Here is a 22,968-nt window from a genome sequence, read left to right as displayed (position 1 = left end):
CTTGTGGGGGGACTGTGGACCATGTCGTCTGAGTATCAAGGGTGCAAATATGTCTGGGGCTTATATCAGCAGCTGGAGTTTAGCTACTTATGCACTTTCACTTAAGCATGTGCAGAGGAGCCTCTCGTTCTGGCTCTATGTCTCTGCTTGGCATGTAGCACTCACCGTTACGGGAGTCACCGTTTCCCCAGACCTGCAAACACTTAGCTGATTTCTGCACACACCTGAAAATGCTATTTCCCAACTGACTCATTTCCAGTCATGACAAACCTTTCATGTTATAATTTTGTTGCTACCCAAATAGCGCCAGCCACATTGCCAATAGCAAGGTTGTGCAGTTTGCTGATAGGTGGTAGTGCAAAAGCAGAAATTTCCACCTGAGGAGAAGGGATGTTGAAAAGCTCTGGGTGCTTTGGGAATCACCATCTGAGGCTGCATCTGGTTAGCATGAATGTTAAAAACCTTCTGCCTTTCTTAGTCAGTGTGGCCGTGTCCCCAAAGTCCTAAGCTAGAATTTCTCCTCACATGTGAAACAAGCATGGACCTCTTCTCTAGCAACAGGTGCGCGTGTTGGTGGGGGCAGGAGTGGGTGAGAAGCTTTCTCTCACGAATCCCCACCTAATATTTACTTTCATATGGATTTTCTCTAGAGCTAAGTGAGTCACAGTGCTGGTGGAGCATCACCTCCTTTCTGCATCCCAGCGGTGCCATCCTTACATGACTGAAGGCAGAGCAGGTCCAGGTATTTTCCTTACCACTATCTATAGGCCAAATTTATTTTCTTATTCAAGGGCACACACAGAGCTGGTTTTCTGTATCTTTCCCTTGGAACACTTTATTTGGTCACACATGTTCTATTTAATACAACTGAAAGGAAAACTACTTAACTTCGCATAGGGGCTACCAGGTAATACTTGGATTATCCTATAAAGTTTGAAATGGCTTTGTTCTTGGCAGCTCAGAAAGTCTCTAAGGAAACATTTAGCCTAGGAGGCATATGCAGTTCTTTTTATGTGAGAAAATTATTGTAAATAATCATTTATATTAATATAATGCTGTAAATCATCTATTTCACTTTAGAAAAGCAAAATCAGAAAAGTCTCAGTGTCTTCCTCATATGTTTGTCGTTTATGTCCTCAGTCCTGAAGCCTATTTCTTACAAGAACAGAGATGCGTGTCTCCAAATTAATTTGTACGACTGTGATAATAAATTAAATAGAAACAGAATTAGAGAAGCCTTACAGGGAGGACAGAGCAAGAAATGAAGGACATTTCCCCCTTGTTGTCCCAACTGATTAGAAACCCTGGGCTGCAGGGTGGGCTGAGTTATGAGAGGAAACTGCTGACGGAGTTATTTACTGCTTTGGTATAATCCTGTTCCCTTACAAAATGTGCATGCAGCCCTGTTGCCTAGAGGCAGCAAGAATCCAACAGCAGGGAGCAGTTTCTTTGCTCTCGGCTTTAAGTGCTATTCCTGCCTATACATACCTCAAATCCCCTTTCTTAGCTGTGCTACAGGACTTGTTTACAGCAGTTCTATGTCCATCTCTGGCCCTTCTTGTTTCCTTGTTGGATTTTCCAGTCCTTCTGAGCATCTGAGGAAAGCATGACCTTTTGCATAGCAATTTTTGTGGAGCGTCTCCACCAATACAGTCTTTGCTTTTCATCTAGTGACATTATCTTTAGTTTGGGCAGAGGCTTTTGCCAAGGTGCTATTGGCTTCTCACAGCTATCTCAAATCAAAAGAAGTTTTTATCCCTCTGTGTAATATGATTATCTGGTCACTAAAGGGACTAACAGAGGCATATAGAAGTCTACACTTATCAAATAGCAAGAAGGAAGGAAGGAAAGGAAGGAAAGGAAGGAAAGGAGGGAAAGGAAGGAAGGGAAGGAAGGGAAAGAAGGAAGGAGGGGAAGGGAGGGAGGGAGGGAGGAAGGAAGGAAGGAAGGAAGGAAGGAAGGAAGGAAGGAAGGAAGGAAGGAAGGAAGGAAGGAAGGAAGGAAGGAAGGAAGGAAGGAAGGAAGGAAGGAAGGAAGGAAGGAAGGAAGGAAGGAAGGAAGGAAGGGAGGGAGGGAGGGAGGGATGGAGGGAGGAAAGATATTCATAAATGTCCTGGAGAACTTTATTTTGAAAAGGGTTTAGGGACTGGGAATTGCAGATTATGCCATTCATGTACGCAGCAAGGAGCAATGGTGAACAAACTCCAGTGGTTTCAACTGAACAGTCTGAAATAGAGATTCTTGCTATTGCAACCCCAAACGTAAACTAATTTAGTGCAAGTACAGGACTGTCTCCACAGTCTGCCTTCACCTTCTGCCAACTGCAGTGTGAAGAAGGGATGCCTCGAAGGGATAAGAAATTGCTGGAGAAAGCTGTGCTGCCTATTCTGGTCTTTCATAAGCAGGGAGGCAATCATACTCCCCAAAGCTAGTCTTGGTATCCATTTGAATATTAGATTTTTTTTAGTTATTTCCTGATGTGGTTTTAGTTATTTGCAGTTAATGACCTCCTTGGCTCTTGACTGAAAGTTGCCTCATTTTAACTGAAGCTTTGCAGTGCTTTGGTCTTTGTAGAGAAAAAGTATTTCTGCTTGGAGTTAGCACACTGGTGACTTGCAGTATGGGACAGCCACAGGCAAAACCTTCACCTCTAGGGCCAGCAAACAGAAAAAGTATGGTCTTGATCAGTGGGAAGCTCAGAAAATTGAAATACTTTATGCAGAATTTTTTGTTTTAGATGACACATGTACTTGAATTCCAGATGGTTGTTTACTGTAAAATTTATATCTACTGAGGCACAGAACTTTTCCTAAATAAGTAAGAAATAGCAAACTGCCCGGTAAATAAATTTTTGCACAATATGACTAAAGGAAAAAATAAGGTGTACCACATGCCAGATTCTTCCACAGGCCTCCCATGGATTCGATGAATCTCCCTTTTTACTGTGCTTGTTTAGATCCCACAGCCTGATTCTGAATATTTTAGTGATGCTAAGTGTGGAGAAAGATGCCAAAAGACCCCAGCCCTAGAGACAGTATGTGTGTCAACTTTTAGATAAAAAGTAGATCTCTTTACCTTATGTAGATTACTGTGCAAATACAAGTTGTTATAAATGCATCTACAGAGAAGAAGAGGGAGGATGCTTTTGCAACAGAAGGCCAGACAGAGCTGTTTAGCTCCAGGATGTCCACGAGGTTAAATGCCAATAATAGAGACAGCCTAAAAATCCTTTTCCTTTTTATGGATCCAGAGGAACCCACTCAACCTGATCTCCAGTAAGGAGCATGCCATTGTGCCATGTAGAGCAAACTTGTTCACCTGAGAATGCACCATCCCTGTGCTCCCCAAGTGAAAACTTATCCCATCCTTTGAGATGGGACAAATAAATGTGTATGGAAGTGTTTCAGCAGTGTTTTGGCACCACACTTCCACATCACATCCAAGATGAAATTGCTTCTCCTCTGCCCTGCCCATGTTTCCCAGATGATCCTGAGAGCTCATGGACAACCAGTGTCAGAGTGGCAATGCTGAAGGAGCACTGAGAGAAGGGCAAACCCCACTCCATACAGGCCACCTGTATGGATGTCATAACTTTCTTCTTCTTTCTCATTAGCCCTCCCGCAGGCCAGCTATTCTCATGGGGAAGTGCCTGAAGTTTGGAAGGTCAGGGAGACCTGCCTGCAACCTCAGGTACATTTTAAAATCTGAGAATATGTAATATGACAAGGAGTGGAAAGGCATGAGTACTCTATATCCTTCTTGGCTCAGAGGCATGTGGATACCATAACATGTGACATTAAAAGAAGCAAGGCTGAAAATAAGCACTAATTTCACACGGGCACACACCCAACAGCATGTGCGCACATGCCTGCTCAACTAAGATAGCCAGCTTTTTTAAATAATTGAATTACAAGCTAGGTTTTCATGATATGAAGCCATCACTACTTACATCAGCCTCATTTTGATAACTGTGTGCAGGTCGTTACAAACATCAGTGATGCCCTGACGACCAACAAGACCAGTGCTGTGAAACCTTTAGCCTGTGGTTTGGCATCAGTGCTGCTGTATCTGTTATTTCAAAGGAGATGTCCTGCCATCTCTCAAAGTGCGTAGGGTAGAAAGTGTATAGGGTAGCAGTGGAGATTTCTGCAAGTTTTGTGGCCCTGTAGTTTGTCGTTAACATGTATATTTTCATTTGGGTCTGGTGAAGCCTCCTGGGAGGAGTCCTATGCTGACACCATCCTGCTCTCTATCCCAGCACTCCTGGCTGGGATGGTGGTGTTGCATTTCAGGTGAGGTTGACGGGGCACATGGCCCTGTGTGCCAGCCCTTCTACAGGGACCCCAGCTTGCTCTGTGCATCTGCCTGCACTACAGTCCCTGCCTCCCACCAGGGAAGTCCTGCCAGGAGGGAGAGAGGATGGTGTGTCACACTGCACAGTGCCTGGAGGAAATCAAACAGCAGCTGCAAAATTCTAGGGGTGGGGAAGGTTTCTAACATAACAATAAAAAGCTTTTAAGAGCTCCCACCCTGTAATTTAACTGCATTATTATTTACAATACCAGCTTATTTGCAGTCTGGTCTTTGGTGAGATTGAGACTGGTCACCATCTTGGTGAGACTGAGACTATCTGACACTATCACCGAGTCTGGAAAGAGAAGGGAGTAAGGTGGTGTCTGGCTGAGCACGGAAGGAGGCCAAGGAAGCGGCTTGCCTGGGGTATGCTGGCTGAGCAGAGGTAACCAGGCGGCAGCTACCGTCCTGCTGTCAGCTGCAAGTCGGGAGGGAGCTGGCCTTAATATTCTCCTCCAGGGGATGTAGGCTGATGGCAGCTGTGTAACCACTTCATCCATGGTGATTAGATGTGATTAGAAGTGACTGACCTTATGATAAAGAGCTGAATATTTAGTTTGAAAAATTGCAAGAGGTGGCACAGGTCTCCATCCCAGCTCTGCGCAGAGGGACAAGGTGCTACTCATTCTTATTTAAAGCTCCTTGACGAACAAATCTGCTACCTCTGTGCCTCAGCAAAATGCAGCAGAGTGGGTCAAACACCCTTTTCCCTTTCTGTGTATTCAATTAATGTTGTTTAAATTGCATTGGTGTTTTTAAGTTCCCTGTAGCAATGGTTTAATTCCTACTTGAAAGAAGTTAAAAATTTACTGTTGTCACTGGCTTAGGTAAATATGTTAATTTGAAAAGGAAAAGGGTCTTTAAGTGTGACCAACTCCAGCCACTTGTGATATCCCTCCTGTTTAGCGTAGGACCTTTTTGTATTCCATGTCAGGTGACTTCGCAATTTTCACTCACAGGCCCCTAGGAGAATAGGTTTGGGGATAATTGTGCTTTGGGAAAGAAAGAAGCACCATACATTTGTATCAGGATCTTCCCAGATCACATGTTATCAGTCTGCCTTTTTAGCTATGAAGCACCTGAAGGCTCCTCAGGGCTAACTTAATATATCCTATACATTCTATGTTCACAGTAATGCTTTGTGTGTATATATATAATAGCAATAAGACAGAAATTGTGGAAAGATTTTAGATATTCCACTATCATAAGCTACTAATGTGACGGTTCCTGGAGCAGTCTAAGTGAAAAGGTCCTCTACAGTTTTTACGCTTCCAGGCTTTTAATTGTTACTTTGTATAATTTGTTGAATGCTGGTAATTTGCTTAACTCTGCCTTAATATTCCACTGAACTGAACAGAGATTTCTGTCGGTATGTCTCTGATATTTCTCCAGCAGTGCTGCTTGACCTTGTTGTGTAGTTTAACAGGAGACCAAATGTAACTATCAGATAAGTTGTTTAATGTGAGGGGTTTTTAGCAGCAATTTTGCGCTGAGCCTGAAGGGCACAGACAACCAACACTGTAATTCTTCTGGATTTTCTAGACCTCAGGGTCCCACTTTAATCCAATCTTTGTCTTGTCTCTCCATGTCTGCTTTTGTGCAGAGGCCGCTGTTTAAGCAAATGGTCAGCTTCCTACCAGATATACAAGGACAACAGCTGGACAGTTATTGAAGTAGATGTCCTGATGCGATTGATGATTTGGAAGGAAAAACAGGATAAGAAGCAGCTTAGAGACCTGCGCTGATCTGAACAGCAAGATTGGGGATCCTGGGCTTCATACTCCACTGCCCACCTGAGCGATAATGCCCTTCACCCTGACTGAGCTGCTCTTTTGTCAGATCAGTCAGTGCCTTGGTCACATTTGGAGGATGGCAGGGTTAAAGAGGAGATGAAAAAGTGATAGATCGTATCTGCCTGTATTTCCCATCTACAGGTTACTGAGTATGTGCTATAGCATAATCCCTAGACTTATCTTTCTGCTAAATGTCACAAACCAGCTTGAAAACTGAAAAAATAAATACATGAACTACTCTTGCAATTAGAAATGGCTACTCTGCATGCTGGAGGGACCTTCTCATGTCCTTCAGTGGTATGCAAAGCAGGGCTTGTTTTACCCTGGGAACATTCAACCTAAAACTTTTGGGCACTTTTACGCTTGTAAGGAGAAAGTTATGCTGCTCACTCAGTGCACATGAGACCAAAAACCACACGGTATTTCTTGCAGGATACTCACAGTTCAGCTCAGCCTATGATCCTAGCAATAGAGGTCAATTTGACATTTCAAAACTCAGATCAAATACAAACGTATAACGAAGGTTATGTTCTGCCAAAAGGAAGCGAGTCTTCCCAGTGGGAGTGATTTACTTGCAACATAAATGCAGGGCTGAATACTGTGCTATACACAGCTCCAATTTTGATCAGCCAGAAAAGAGAGCCTTTATCGCGATGCCTCAGCCTGCTTTCACAACGTCATAGGAGTTTGACCGGCTCTTTTCCATCAGTGACTCTGGAGGACATCAAAGGAAAAATCAGCTGACAGGTATTTCTAGATTTGTTGTAGGTAATTAGGAATATGGTGTCTCAGCTCTGACAGAACCCCTGATTTTTGTTAGCTAGGCCTCTGCTTGGAAATGATGCCAATACCATAGGCCAGGAAATGCGTGGGGAAAGTTAATTGCAGCCTGAGTGTGTGATAGTTTGCAGTGTTCCTGCTAATTGGGGTACATGTAAGGATTTCATTTTAAAGCAGAATTCTGTGATACATTTCTCTTTCCTAATATTATGGAATGCAAAATCTGGCTTAAATAAAATATAATTCTCTAAAATGCATAAAAGAAGCTGTGAAATTGCTCTGTATAATTTTAAAATGACAGAAAATTTCCTTGTTCTTGACATTTTCTTTTATGCAATACGCTGCTACTTTAACAACACTATTTTTAATTTATAAGGCGATTAAATGCAATTGCAGTGTACAGATGACAGAGTTTATAAATCCCAACATGATTCCTTGTACACTTCTTTTCTGCTCATTTATATTGCATGTGGCTTCTGCTATGCAGAAATGCCAGTTCCTCTGATTAAAGATGCTCAAGTAATTTCTTGGCCAATATAGGATCCGCTTTTGAGCATATACTGTTGTAGGGATCTACCAGAAAAAGATCAGAGCAGACCCGTGAACATGTCTTTTCTGCATTTTGCAGCATCTCACGTAGCACTTTCTGCAGAAAAAGGTTATCCTGTGGTGGGACCTAGACTCATCCTTCCCCTTCTGGATGGGGAATCCATTCTGGATTCTTGTATGTATTGCATGCTGTCTAAAAAATATAGCCTTTCAGAGAAGGAGGAATAACTTACAATAGGCACTGTACTGCTACTGTCTTTTTTTCTTAAAACATTTCATTTACTCTGAAGTATCCTACAAAGAGAGACTGGCTGATTATAGGTCATATTGCCAACAAAGAGCAGTTCCTTCTTCATTCAGAGAAACCTGATAATAGGACCAGCTGCTCCAACTGAACTTAATGCTTTTTTGCGGGTAACTTCAAGGGGAAGAAGAACATGGTCCTTATGGTCTTCAAAGCAAAGACAAGTTTTTTTTCTAAAAAAAAAAGACAGTGAACAAATTCTGTCATCACTACCTTGACTAACCAGGTTCTTTCCACATAGCCTGCCCTTAAAAATAAAACCAAAGCAGAAAGAAAAGCCACACATCAATGTTGTGACCACTCCTCATTCCTTTCTTCACCTGTAAAGCAATGTTTCTTGCAAAAGAGGAACTCACAGAATGGGTGTGCACCTTTTTCATAGGCAAAAGCTTTCATCTCATCTTGATAATCAGGTGATGACAATGAAAATGGTAAATATATACATAATAATTATTCTTCATTTGACAATACATATGTACTGGTATAATGTATTTTCCCCCCGTCCTGATGTGTCCCACATTGCTCAATGTCTCTGGTTTGGAAAAGCGGCCCTATGGGTTTTTATGTTTCTTTATCTCTGTGTTTCCAAATTTGGAGAATTTAGAAAGCAGTTCAATCATTACCATTCATTTGAGCCATTTTTCATGAAAAAAAGTATAAGGTTGGTAACACCTCCTTGTCACATAATGAAAACAACACATACAAGGTCAAAATGCAAGCTTGTTTAACCTTCAGTAATGAGAGGGATTTATGTGTGGTAAGTTGTTGGTCTGGTGGATGAAATGTGTTCACTCTTTTGGGAGGAACAAATCAAGCAAAGGATTCTGTTACATGGGAAATATGGGAATAATTTACATCAATGAGGAAAGTAAATATAATATTTATGTCTTTCTCAGAACCATCTTAAGTAACGTCTCATAACCAGAATGTACATGCTAGCCAACTCAGAAATGTCCATCACAGCACTGAACACAGGAAGTTCCACATAAATATGAGAAAAAGACTTCTTTCCTGTGAGGGTGCCAGAGCAGTGGAACAGGCTGCCTAGGGAGGCTGTGGAGTCTCCTTCCCTGGAGACATTCAAACCCCGCCTGGACACGGTCCTGTGCCCCCTGCTCTGGGTGTGCCTGCCCAAGCTGGGGGGTTGGACAAGATGATCTCCAGCGGTCCCTTCCAGCCCCTGCCATTCTGTGGTTCTGTGATTCTGTGAATGTTACCTTCCCTCAGACAGTGCTTGTTTACTCATTAGATGTCACTGCTTGTGGGGTCATTAGTATGTCAGTGAACTTTCTACTGGCATAACTGTTGCTGACTACAGAGCTCATATGTTGTGTCTCTGTAAAATGATACAATGAAGATGCTATTTCTGTGAGGTGGTGGTGAAGCTCTAATACTTAGTTTGCAAAATTTTGTTCTGTGGCCCTTCATAACAGTTAATGTAAATTTCTTTATATGTTGTGTCATGGTTTTTGACATTTTTATGGCATTTTATTTTTATGCTGGCATCTACATCCACAAATGGGAAAGGTCCCAGGGGATTGCCCAAACACGAAAACTATAATTTTTGCCCTTGAGAGCCTCTAGTTAGAAAGAGCAAACAGTACATTCACTCACTGGGAGACGATTTCATAAGTGTGATTAAAAAAAAGTGTTAACTAATGAAAAGATTATAAGTAATGCTAAGACTGCAAAGCCAAGTTTTCGAAAGAAGAACTGGAAGACAAGTGAATGACTACATGGTAAAGACAGTAGTGTAGCAGATATTTTGAGTTTAGCTCCAGCACTTCCAAATTTAGGTGCTCAACTTTAAATCTATGTCATTGGAGTACGGTGCTGTGTGTAATTATTTGCAATTTTATGTGTTTTGGCAGTATATTCTATGTTTTAACAAGTGGTCTTTTCCTATGCCAAGCCATCCCTAAATTAGACTTGAACGAATTGGCAAATGATGTCATCCGGAAGAAATGGAGGACATGGTGCATCTGGAACAGGGATTCCCAACCTGCAGCCCCGTGGCTATTTGTGCCGTTTGAAAACAGTAAGGGGACTTTCAAATTAAGGCTGTCCTTGGCAGGAGGAGGAGTGAGCTGAAGGAGGCCAAAGCTGTCAACAAACCATGAGCTGGAGACACTGGTAGTTGTACGTTCCAAATCCCAGCTGCATCCCTGGCCCTTTGTACTCGGTGGGACAGCAAGAAGTCACGCAGATGAATTGCAGGCTGCCTGAGGAGGAGGTATAAGCCTCTATGTCACCATAAAGCTTCCCACTGCCAAATTATCAGAGGGCTCAGTTGCACTGGGCTTGTTTCATACACCTGGAGGTAACTTTTTGCACCTTGCACTTTCGAGAATATTGCTTCACATGCTACAGTATTTCTGTATTTTTGAAGCCTCAAAAGCAATGGCAAAATTTTAAGAGAGTTGTGGTGGGAGACATTTCACCAGCTTCATCCAGCTCCACTTTGGACTTTTTTTCTGCATGAAAAGTACTAAATAAATCTAAGTTGCTAGTGACTGAGGAGAGCAGAGACTGCCTGAAGGCAGTGAACAGATGTATAGGCTGAGTGAGAAATGATAAGAGAAAACTCAGCTAAGAGGATTTGGGCTTCATCAAACTTCACGTTACTTAGACCATTAACAGAGGAATAGAGAGAAATAGGGACTGAGGAATGATATATAAGGGCTTAACATTTGTGACTGAAATTCTTTTATGTGGCCCTTTCCAGGATTTTTAAAGGGGAGAATTATGCATTGTTGGCCTCTTGCAGAGCACTATGTTTCTTAGGCCCACTTAGGACTCAAAGGTGCTTTACCTGTATTTTTCAGCATAGGCTCTATTTGCAATTCTATAGATTCCAGTTAAATGCTATTCAAAATTCAACTCTATTTTTTTCTAGGAAGGAGAAATGCTTGGGCTTTTTACACCTGTTCTCAGTAATGACCTCTGTGCTTTAAAACAAATAGAATAATTTTCAGGGTTTAATGGGCTTTTGCCTTCAACAGCTACAAATAACTTAATTATCTAGCCTCTCTGGGTACTGGATGATTTAAGAATTAAAGACACGATTAGAATCTGTTACAGTAATTAGAATCCATTTTAAACCAATTGCCTGTGGCATTACATGGTCTAGTGAAAGAAAGGCTGCTGGCTGAAAGCTCTTCTTCCAGTAAATGCAGAAACAAATGTTAGTACAATTTTTTGTTTTAATCTAAGAAAGTCAAGATTTCAGAAGTCAACTAAATCAAATTATCTGTCCTTTTTTATGCTGTTCTTCATATATCAGTGAAGCCAACAGTAAAAAGACCACCAATTGACTGGTCTTTGGATCAAATTCACTGAATAAATTTCTAAATTTAGTGAATAAAATGAAAATTACAAATTTAGCGAATGAAAGTGTTATTACTTACGGAAATTAGAAGCCATAATGAAAGAGATATGGATAGATTGGGAAGCACTAGGACAACTTCTGCATGCCCCACATATCAGCTAGAAGCATTTGCAGGAGTCAGTGAGCAGGTAGATAAGGGTGATCCAGCTGATATAATGTTCCTGGATTTCCAGAATGCTCTTACAACACTGTTTTGTCAAAGACTGTTAAAGAAATTAAACTCTAATGGCAGAAGAAGAAAGGTCCCCTTGTAAAAAAAAAGGGTTGGTTGAAAGACAGAAAGCAAGAGGAAGGATTAAATGGTTTGTTTCCACAGTGAGGGCGGTAGAAGGTGGCGTCCAGCAGCCCTCTGTGTTCATCAGTGCTGTTCAGTCCATCTGTGACCTGTCTGCATGGACACGGGAACTGAATGTATGTGCTGGCGACACGTAGCTGTTGGCTGCAGAGAATTGCAGAAGGCCCTTATAAATCTCAGCTGATGAACACCAAAGTAGCAGAGAAAATTCAGTGCTAAGAAGTAGAGAGTTGTACGTTAGCTGGGGGAACCCTGTCTTGCTATGCAAAACTATTTGTCATTACTCAGGAAAGAGAAGAGGGCCATGAAAATGGTCAGAGGGCTGGAACACCTCTCCTATGAAGAAAGACTAAAAGAGTTGGGGTTTAGCCTGGAGAAGAGAAGGCTCTGGGGAGATCTTATTACATCCTTTCAATGTATAAAGAAAGCTTACAAGAAAGATGAAGAAAGACTTTTTACCAATGCCTGTAGTGACAGGACAAGGGGCAATGGTTGTAAACCAAAAGAGAGTAGATTTAGGTTGGACATAAGGAAGACATTTTTTATGATGAGGGTGGCAACTGGCACAGGTTGCCCAGAAAAGTTGTGGATGCCCCATCCCTGGAGGTGTTCAAGGTAAGGTTGGACAGTGCATTGAGCAGCCTGATCTAATGATAGATGTCCCTGCCCATGGCAGAGAGGTTGGACTAGATGATCTTTAAAGGTTCCTTCCAACCCTTCCTTCCATTCTGTGATTCCATGATTTTGGAGCCACTGAACTCAGTGTGCAGGGGTGGTCCTAAAGACTAAAAGGAAGGCAGGGCTTATTAAGGTGGGAATTGAGAACAAGGCAGAAAACATTATTACACCACAGGAATTTATGGCGTGTCCATGTCTTGAATATTGTGGTCTGACCACCGTGTAGAAGCACTAGAAAAAATTCAGAGATGGGTACAAAGATGACCTGGGATCTGCCACACAGAGACTAAATAGATTGGGGCTCAGCCTGGTAAAGCAGTCATTGAAGGGGACTATGGGAGAGGATGGACTGAGGATTTTTACAGTGAGGGAGCTACTGAGGGTCTCTGATCAGCAGGTTCCCCCTCTTCCACTGGTAAAATGAGCCTCTACAAGAGCAACATGGTGTCTTTCATTTCTTTCTCCTGCTTTTTACCCTCTGTTTCATACATCATGAATATTCACAGGGCACCAGCTCAGCTGCAAACTGCAGGAGCAAAGGGAAGCCAAAGGATATCTAACTGAGGCTGAAGGGCAAAACCTTGAGAAACTCTCACCTCTCCAAATCTGTCAGTGAGAGCAGCCACACCGTGCACTGCAGAGAGCACACTGTGCCCAACACCAGCTCTGCCTGTGGCAGCTATAGCTATGTGAAAATGCAAAGAGTTAAATAATTTATAACCCTGCTACGCTAAGTAGCCGTGAGAGCGTGGGGACTGGTAAATGATACATAGAGCACCTTTTTGTTCAGAAGCCATTTCCTATTAGTAAATGATATAGAAAGCACCTCGTTCCTCAGAAACCATTTCCTATCTATTCTGAGTTGGATCCTGGCAGATCAGGAGGACAGGGTCAATGACCAACTGACAGCAAGTTGTGTGGGTGATCTGGGATCTATCAAGGTTTCTTATAATACCAGCATTTTTCTTTATTCTATTGGTATAGCAATATGCCATGGTGCAATCTCAGTCCAGCCTGGCAGTGACTAGCTCAGCACCTTCTTTACAGCTTGCTGTGTGTTTACTTCCCTGTCTGTCCTCTGGAGCACATCACATTTGCTGGAGCTCATTCACAACGCAGTTGCCAGGCCGGGAACCAACCTGGTTTACTTCAGCTTGTCTCCCAGTGCCCCTTGCTTCCACAGGACTAGCAAACCAGCTCAGCATCAGTTCATTTCTGCACACCTTGGTGTGCTTGCCTGCATTCATTTATATCTATTTAACATACTCACTGTTGTGGTGACAAGTGCTGTGTGAATGAGATCGAGTTTACCCTATTAGCCTACCATTTTGCCTAATATCCACCATTCCCTTACATGTGACTTTATCCAACTGCAGGAAAGCAGGTCTCTCTTCTCTTCACTCATGCCACGCTTGTGTGCTTTCCAATAAAATAAGGGTTTGCATTTTTCAGTTCTATAAATAGGGACCGTGTTGTTGTAACTTGCAAAATAACAAATAACATCTGTGTCTCATCTGATCACAGTTAAAACAAAATTCTCTAGAGAGCACAAAAGGTGTTTTTACAATGTGTAAGTTGTTATCAGTTATTAGTGCAAAGAATAGTCCTAACTTTTGAAATTAAATGTCAAGATATCAAAGAACTAACCCCGCCTGCTAGAGGACATAAACCATGTTCTAACTATTAGGTCATAAATAATACTTCTTTCTGGATTCATTTCAATAGTGAGACACTGTCTGAGGAAAGATGCGGAGCAGCATGGACCACTTGTTTGCCCTCGGAATGGTCATTGTGATCGTTCTTTGAATTTATTTGTGATCAAATAGCAGAGAACAGCAATTTCACACCTAGTGATAGGTACCACACATAAGTGCAGAAAAACACGATAAGTACAAATTTAAGGAATGCTTGACTTTTTAATGTTATATGGAGAATGCACCGAAAGTTCTGTCACTTAGCAAGGTCCAAGACTGGAAAAAAATGGGCCGATTAAGTAATACGTTTTCTACTGAATTGATAAAAAAAGTGACTGTAGAGATATATGATGTGATTCATCTCATCTAAATGAAGACATCTGTGTCTGAGTTGCTCTAGGCTTCCTTTATAGTTGAAAGCTAAGTATTTTAGGGTAGAGTTCACCTGGCCTGTGCTAGATGTCTACAGCTGATGAGTTGAACACACCCCAGAGACACGCGTGATGCTGTTGAACCTCAACGGGTCTTGGAGGATACAGATCTGTCCTCCTGTTGAGAGAGGGCTCCCACTGTTTCTTCCTGTGCTGCAGAAGATACAGTTAATTCAAGCCATAAATGTCCTAGACTGCTTTTTCTCAAATTCTGGGCCAAAATCAAGTGGGAGGCCAGGAGGTGATTCAGAGCTGTAGGCAGGCAGTAGTGTTAAGCATCATCTCCTTTCCTTCCCCTTGGAAGAATGGTAGTGCATTACAGTTACCACTTGCAATGATTTACATTAGCCAGGGAAGCGGCTAATTATCCTTGATTGCTGGCAACACTCATCTCTTCCAGGGCAAGGGAGTGAATTTTTCCTCCTTCCTAATAAGTGAGCTGCCAATGCTCGAGTGGGGGAGAAGAGTGGGTCTACAAAACTGGATGAGCAGAAGGGGAGCCATGCCTTTAACACATTTGAGAACCATTGCCCCAGGTGTATGAGGAAATCCCTGATGGCATCAGGCACCAAGCTCTATCTATCTACCTCCCTCGCCAAGAAACTGCTCCGCCCTGAGGGTGCTGCCACCACGGGAACGCAAAAGTAACACTTCCACTCCTAGTTATGAGCCTCTGGGTTTTGCCAGTGCAAATAGATTAATCTAGGGAGTCATTCAGGGCACCTCTTTTAGGCTGCAACTCTGAACCTTCCTGTGGGGAAACTTCTTTCATTTATGGTGTACACCGAGTGTATAATGCCTTCTAAATAGATGTGTAAATACCCTACCCTATGCACCAAGAAAGGCAGAAAATATCTGCCCATAAGAATCATCTCTAAGCAAATTACCCAAATAAGATGCTGTGAAAAATTGGTTTACATAAAACAGGGAAGTCTTTTTTTCAGTTGAGATAATTTTTTCTTTTCAGACGTTAAGGTAATGAAGGATAATCAATATGGGAAATAGACACATCTTTAAAACAAACTTGAACCCAGCAGTCCTATCAGTGATGTATATTCTTTCAGTGACAGTGCTGCTCAGTTCTCCTCCATTTCCCATTGTTGTCATTGATTTCCATTGCATAATTACTACATTAGAACACTTCTTAGACTGTGGCAAGCAAAATATTGCAGGCAGAGAATGCAGTTTTAGACTGCAATATATATGTCAAATTCTCTCAAAGACTAGAAATCTGCAATTACAGGCTGAAATATTGCCTCACTTACCAACTGATATGGTCCAAACAGCAATTATTTTTGCAAAAGCCTTAGTTCTTGAGTTAAACCGGCTGTGATGGATGGGGTTTCGAATGGCAATATAGCGATCCAGTGAGATGGCACAGAGGTGCATGATGGAGGCAGTGGAGAAAAGCACGTCCAAGTAGATCCAAATGGCGCAGAGCTTTGTAGGTAGAGGCCATGTGTATCCTGCACAAGAAAAAGTTGACATCAGCTAAGAATGTGACATACTCACATCTTTTATTGTGACACATATATCTTAGTGCATATATCCTTCTAGTAGAATCTGGTAGTAAGTGATGCCTTCAATAGAAGCTGCCTAACACTGTTTAAAGAAACCTTTTTTATTTGCTTGCAACATTTTAACTCCGTAGCTTTTGGGATTAACTCTGCTTCTTTCTCAGGCTACAAGCAGTGTATGTATTTTTCTTTTTAACTCTATTTGCATAATGCTAATGCTTGATGTTACAATTAACCATTTCTGGCAGCAAATCTATGGAAAGAGAGCAATTTTGTCATTGTAAACCTGCAAGTTCTCAGTTTTGTTTTAGGACATTTTATCCACATAATTACTGCATTATTAACACCTGCTGATATGCAAAGCCACCTAAATTCTGAAACTGAAACTTTAGATTTAGTGGCAGCTGAAGAAATGAATGTATTCTGTTGCATACCAATGACATTTATCTCACCTGTGGTACCTACCACATACTTAAATAAGGATATTCCCTGTACCAACAAATAGGCCCCTCCAGAGAGAGCAATTGAAAGCAAATGCGTTAGTGTTTACCAATATCCAACCTACATCTTCTTTTCTGCAAATTAAGCCTTCCCTTTTCACTTGTTCTTTCTACTAGCCATGAAAAATAATTGATTGCTGTCCTTTCTGAAAGATATTGGAAGATGGCTATCATGTCTTGCCTGTTTTTTTCTTTTGCTCTTCCAGACTAAGCAAAGCCAATTCCTTTATCTTTTGCTTACATATGATGCTTTTAAAACTTTTCTGCTTCTTGTTTCTTTGCCCTGGAATCTATTTAATTTATCCGCATCTTGCTTATCATTCAGTGACCAAAACAGGACTTGGTTCTCTCGCAAGTGCCTCCTGACTGCTAAGTGAAATACAAGATTGATTCACGGGTCTTGCAGGGAATGTCCTTATATTTACACAACCTGGAATGATGAGTGCCTTTGTATAAAAATATCATACTAGTGACACATGCTTAGCTTATGATCCATTTTGACAGCCAGATCTTGTTCAGCATTCCTGAAGCCTGGACAAATTTCCCCAGCAGTGGTTGGTTTGCTATCTTTTTCCTAAGTAGATATCTTTGCATTTTTCCGCACTGAATGTTATTGTTCATTTCAGACTTCTCTTCAGGGGTCCAGATGATTGTTGATGATTCTGATCCTGTCCCTCTGAGCGCTTGTAACCTCTTGCAGCTTGGTGCTTTTGGAAAGCTGTGTAAGCTCACACTCTTCACACTGTCCAAGTTGTTAGGAGCAGTACTGAGTAGACCCAGGCTAAGCAGAGCCCTGCAGGACCCCCATTCAAATGTCCTTCTAGTCCTGCAGGGAACCACTAATAACTCTCCTTGGAGCAAGTTTTGCAGTTAGCCATGTCCTTATCTTGTAGTGATTTAATTTAGAGCATAATTACCCAAGCTGCCCATGACAGTGAGGCATGGGGCAATGCCATAGCTGGTATTGTAAGAACACGCTAGTGTTTCGGGGGGTGCCTGTCTCCTTTATGTATACAGTACAAGATTTGTAACAGGAGGAACAGAAGGAGAGGAGAAGGAGGTAGGTCCGTGCCTAATTAAATTTAGTCTCAGTAAGCACTGAGAAGACCTATTTGTTGGAGCGCTTGGGCTGCTGTAATATGAGCTGACCCTGACAAGCCATACAGCTTTTATGGATATGTTTTATCTTGTTTTCTGGCTTCCAATGAGGAATCTGGTCTCCAGAGTATGTTACATGAGAGCTGGCTTTCAGGGGCATGTCCTCCCAGCAGCATCTTTCTGTCAGGCCAGGTTACACAGGGAAAAGTGATAAAGTTTTTTTACACTTGACAACATGCATCTGTTCTCTTGCTTCAGTGGCCTTTGGGAACGCATTTGTCATATCCTTCTAGACCTCTTGTCCTTTCTCTAAACCTGGATGGGGCAGGGATAAAACAGCATCCATCAGATATACTACCTTGGAGACTACAGGGACAAGAAGGGGAAGGGAAGGTACATGAAAGAAGCCAACTGTGGATGCAATAAGAGTTAAGAAAGGTGTAGATAACATCCTCCAGGCAGGCCTTGGGACATTTTATGTGGCACATGGCACAGGGCACCTTTGCCTTGTGCTGTGCTCTGGCCACTGTCCAATTCACCCCTCAACATATCCAAGGGGAAACAAAGCAAAACATGGCTACAATTTAAAGATTGGGTAGGCAAGGAAAGTTTTACAAGGTCCAGGATTTCATGTGGTCCCTGAGAGCTCATGATGTCCAGGAGCTCATATGAAGGAGTCCCATCCAATGGACAGGCAAGTGATGCTTGTGCATCTATACATTTTCAGGTTGAGAGGCTGAGAGGGAGGGCACGTAGCCCCTAGGATAAGATTTTCTTCCTGATGTCGCCAGATAGTAGCATCCAGGAGAGAAGAAACATTTTCTCACAGGCCTTTCAGGTGAGGAGGCAAACAAGCCAGGCTGGCCAGGCTGGCTGGGCTGCTGCTTCTTTGTAACAGGAGGTACAGAAAACTGTTTTGAGTGAAAGGCTAAGGAAGTGCTGTAAGGAAAGAAGAGAGGAGAGTCTGTAGGCACGGGCAGGTGCTGAGGAGGACCTGTGCACCATCCTGCCTTGTCAGAAGCGCATCGGCCGAGTCTATGTCTGGGGTCAGCACTGGGTTTGGCAGGAGCCCTGGTCCTTCCACTGCAGCAGGGAGTTATGCATCATCTGCCAATAATCCCAACATCTGCTCCATGCTGTTACTGTCGCCCCACGGCATGAGACGAACCTTTGAGGCAGCAGCAACAGGCATCCAGCAACCTATGTGTTTTTGGGTGAGAACCAGCGCTGTTGTTCAGCTCTGTGAGTTTTCTGCTCTGTGGGCGTGTCCACCTTGGCAGGACTTGCTGGGTGTCTTTTTTTCCAGCGGAGGCTGGTGCTGCTGGGTGGAAGGAGAAGCCTGCCTGGCCCAAAGGGTGCAGGCTGGGCAGCCACATGGCTGGTGTGGCTGGGCACCCGAGTGGGAATTGCCCATAGTAGCCATAAAGCTCTCAAGAAGGAAATCATCTCTTTTGAGCAAAACAGTCACAAACCCCCTTCAGGGGCCTGCGGGGCGGGTGGTGGAACACTCTTGTTCCACAGCCTCAGAGGTACCCCTGCAGGGCGAGGAGGGTGTAAAGGCCCCCAGTTTGGGCTCAGGACTGTCAACATAGGTGATGTGGCTGATGCCAGCTGCATCCTGGTCTTTCTCTGGGCAACTGAGGCAAAGGAAATGCTCCTGTGTAAGGGGAGGTTTCCCTCTGCGCCATCACTGGTTGTCCTGGAGGTTGACAGTGCACCGTGCTGAGATGGCTCTTCTGGTACCTGCATGCACCACCAGATGATTTTTCACACCAAGTTACCTTGCAGAAGCCTCCCCTTCTTGACCTTGCAAGGGAGAAAGCAGGGGGATATGAGGCAAAGCCAGCAACTCCCTCTCCCCTGTGGCTTTAGGTGCCCTGCTGCTCCTCCACGACAGCAATCACAAAAGAGGGCAGCGCTGCCTTTCCCCTGAGGCAAGGGTTTCAACTTCGCCGTGTGCAGGAAATCCAGCATCACAACCCCCAAATAATTTTTGAGCTGTGGATTTCGGGCACCTCTTTCCTTGGCAGCGGAGCCTGGCCAGCAGGAGTCCCTGTTGCACGTCTCAGGGAATCACACAGGATTTAAAAGGGTTGTACTAATCTCATGCATCGGACAATTTCTGCTCCCGTGGCTCCCACCAGAGGTAATTGCACCACTAATACAATAAATCACAATGTTACACTATCACTGATGCCAAATACAGTTTGCAAATGCTACTGAGGGCAATCTGTGTAGAAATATTGAAACTGGGAAATAAAGTTCCAGTTTTCTGGATTAAACCTCTCTTAACTCACAGGCTCACGCTTGGACCTTTAGTCCCAAAAGACTGAAACAGTAGAAATCTCTGCAAACAGCCTCACTTTCCTTCTGACGTATCTGGCTTTTCCTTGAACTGTAGCACTTCAGTTGTGGTACCGGCAAACTCATTTCTCAAAGTTTAGTGATTATAACAGCCTCACAGTATTGGTACTGAACACACAGGCTGCTGCTATTTTCTACGTGAGCTGTGCTGCAAGTGGTTTTGGTGAAAATGAGAAGAAAGATCTGCTATTGATCACCTACAAGGGTATGAACTGTGAGTCATTATTCACTTAATTCTTAAATAACTTATCTTAAGAAATCATAGCTTTGCATTTGTAAATGTTACTAAAAATTATGTGGAATTAATTCCCATATATTTTTTAACTCCTACAATATTTATTCCAGCATTTGCTGGTAAGTAGATGTCTAAGCAGGGTAATGATGTTAAGAGATTATTTATGTTTGCATTATTTCATTATAAAATGTAAAGGGGTTGTCTACTTTGAATCTAAAGGTAGTAATTACTGCTTCTGTGCATATCTGCAGAGCAAAGTAACTGGCAGGACCCTATATTCTCATTAGGAATATTGAAATTTATGAGCCAGGGATAAAAACCCTGAAAGAATAAAGAGAACAAAGCATCTTCATATACACTTTGAGACAATTCCTCCAGCAACTGAGTAATAAGTTAATGTTCTGGAGTGTGCTTAAAATGCCTGTAATTAGAAATATGAGGTAGGAAAAGGATTCAAGTACTTCACCTATTCTCACATCCGTTAACCAATTACATATATTTCAACTTGTAGTGAGTGATTACAATTTTTTGTCGTAAGAGAATGAAATAACAACAACAACAACATGTGCATGCAATGTTTAAAGCTCCTCAATACATGCAGTAGGTTACATAGCTAATACTCACCGTACAGTATGGTTAACATTGACACAGGCATGACAAGGAAACCCAGCAGCATATCAGCTATTGCAAGTGACATTAGAAAATAGTTAGTGGCATTCTGGAGTTTTTTCTCCAGTGATACAGCCATGATGACAAGAATATTTCCAGCAATGGTTAAAACAATCACTATCACTGTCAGCAAAGCTGGCCAGTTTTTCTGTGAAAGGTGAGGCAGGGAAGAGTAGCACGGTGGACTCATGTTACTTTCACAGGAAAGATTGGTTAGGTTTTCAGAGTCCACAGTCAAGTTAAAGAGATGTGATATATTAATGTCTCCAGCTCCATAAACATTTCTGTAGAGTCTTCTCTCATGATTTGTTTGTATTAAGGAGTTTGCAGTTGGGTTCACCGAGCTCTCCTCATCACAAAGAATATCCATTGCTAAGTCCAAAACCGGTGAGATAAGTAGTGAAAAATAGGGAGTTATCACCCTTTGTCACCATCAGGCTTTATATTCCTCAGCTGTCCATGCCAGAAGTTGAGGGAGCACAATCCTTTATCGACTGTATTTTTTCCACCAGCGTGATGTAGAATATCATACCAGAATTACTCCGAATGCTGAAACATTTTGTTTTCAGTTCCATAGGAAGTCCAGTGTAGGCATACATTGAAAATCCAGCTGAAAAGCAAAACCAAACTGTAGGATAGAGAATGTGGAGTTGAGGCTTCAGAGAGCAAAAACGCTTGAGAAATAAAAGAGGAAAAAACTTTTGCAACCACTAGGACTCCCCACTAGAGCTATATCTTATTGCTATTGGTAACTATAATCACACAATTTTAAACACAGCAGTATTAAAATAGCTTGCCATACAAAACAGCAGAGCTCTCACTTCCCTATTAAGAAAGTTGATTAAAAATTCCATCCAGCATCTTTCTCTTGAAATAATTAGATATGCTCTTATTTATAGTTCATCTTCCATAATATGGCTGATAGTCTCTGACTTCTCTTGTATTTCAGTATTATTTTCAGCCTCATATCAGAGATTACACATTCTGCTCCATGCTGATTTTTATAGCTAATTGTACCTTCTGGCCCAGCCTGGCTTCAGAATGGAAATTAAACAACTAGATACTGTGATAAAAAAATACAATTTAAGGAAGACTTACATTGTACCTCAGAGCCCACGCTCAAACAGCAATTAGGTGCACTTTGTACCCTGATTTACAATATTCTTCACTGTGTTTAGCCAGTTTCATGTCCTTTTTCTTCAGCCTCCTCCAAAATGGTGGTATTCGGAATAGTTTTTTGACTTCTAAACTGCACACTTGAGTGAAGACCGTTCCTGTGCTGCGAGGCTTGCTCTCTTCTTCTGAGAGATAGGCTGCTTGCTGACTCTTTCCTTGTGCATTTCCCCGCCCCAGGGCAAGCTATATTTAAAATAGTAATAATATCAGAGCCCTTCTTGAAGTGACACAAAAGGAAGAGCACACACACACACGAAAAAGCAGCCTGCACGGAGGAATTACTGATTTCAACAGGAATGGAATTTCTTGCTTGCTGCCTTGTTCGGTTTGTCAGACCTCCCACTATCTGGATGTCATAAACTGCAAGGTAGCAACAGCAGAGGAAGGCAGGGGAGGGCAGACCAGAGAGGGTCTTTCTGGTAAACTAGCAGTTTTTGCAGTGTGTATTTTGGAGGTCCTCTGCTTGGGTGCTTTTTCAATGCACGCTTTCCATTTGCAGAGGGTGGCTTGCAAACACAGCTGCATGCAATTCCAGTGTTTTACAGGATACAGGCTTAGAAGAGACAAAATCTAAGGCTTCTGATGGTAGACACTAGTGAAAAATGTAAGTGTGAAGCTTTTTCCATATAGAGGGGAAATTATGACACCCTTAGAAGGAAGGAGTAATATTCAGTCCCTTTCAGTTTTAACTCTGGGTCTGTGCTGACATGTTAATCAAATTTGCAATAGATATTTATAAAAAATTGAAGTCACTCTGATGTCACGCTCCTTTGTCAGGAGGTGGGTGTAACAATTAATCCCAGCAGCCTGTCCCAAGGAAGTGTCCCCAGCAAAGCAGTTCAGTAAGGCAAAATGGTATGCAGCAGAGGGGAAAACAAAACTGCCTTCCACTGTTTCTGCCTTGTACCTCTGCTGCCAGAACATGAATAAGAAGTAGCCAGCTCCTCAATTTTCAACGTAACACAAAACCTACTCCAAAATTCACTGAGACTTATAGCTGAGGGGGTCCGCTGCTCCCCTGCCCATCCTGAAATATATTGCAGATTTCCCTCAGGTAGAGGGCAATGGCTTTGTGCAGGCAGGCTCAGGCAGTTTGGAGTGAGAGCTCAGAGAGGTGTGAGCATCACCAGGCACCAGTGGGTCC

The 22,968-nt window shown here is 42.5% G+C and overlaps 1 protein-coding gene across 1 annotated transcript in view; it reads right to left on the bottom strand.

The window, feature by feature from the left end:
* Nucleotides 1-21,958, bottom strand: part of HTR2A (5-hydroxytryptamine receptor 2A) — a 29,103-nt gene extending 7,145 nt beyond the window's left edge. Inside the window, exons 1-3 of the mRNA XM_075086985.1 lie at nt 21,747-21,958; nt 20,604-21,258; nt 15,531-15,731 (exon numbers count right to left, since the gene is read on the bottom strand). Coding sequence (XP_074943086.1) covers nt 15,531-15,731; nt 20,604-21,018 — 616 coding nt within the window. The 5' untranslated portion in view covers nt 21,019-21,258; nt 21,747-21,958. The remainder of the gene's footprint in view (nt 1-15,530; nt 15,732-20,603; nt 21,259-21,746) is intronic.
* Nucleotides 21,959-22,968: the final 1,010 nt, after the last annotated feature.

Source organism: Phalacrocorax aristotelis, chromosome 1 (genome assembly GCF_949628215.1).
Source record: "Phalacrocorax aristotelis chromosome 1, bGulAri2.1, whole genome shotgun sequence".
NCBI classification, from domain to species: domain Eukaryota; kingdom Metazoa; phylum Chordata; class Aves; order Suliformes; family Phalacrocoracidae; genus Phalacrocorax; species Phalacrocorax aristotelis.
The sequence above is the reverse complement of the archived record's forward strand: the minus strand, read 5'-3'. Positions and strand labels throughout refer to the sequence as shown.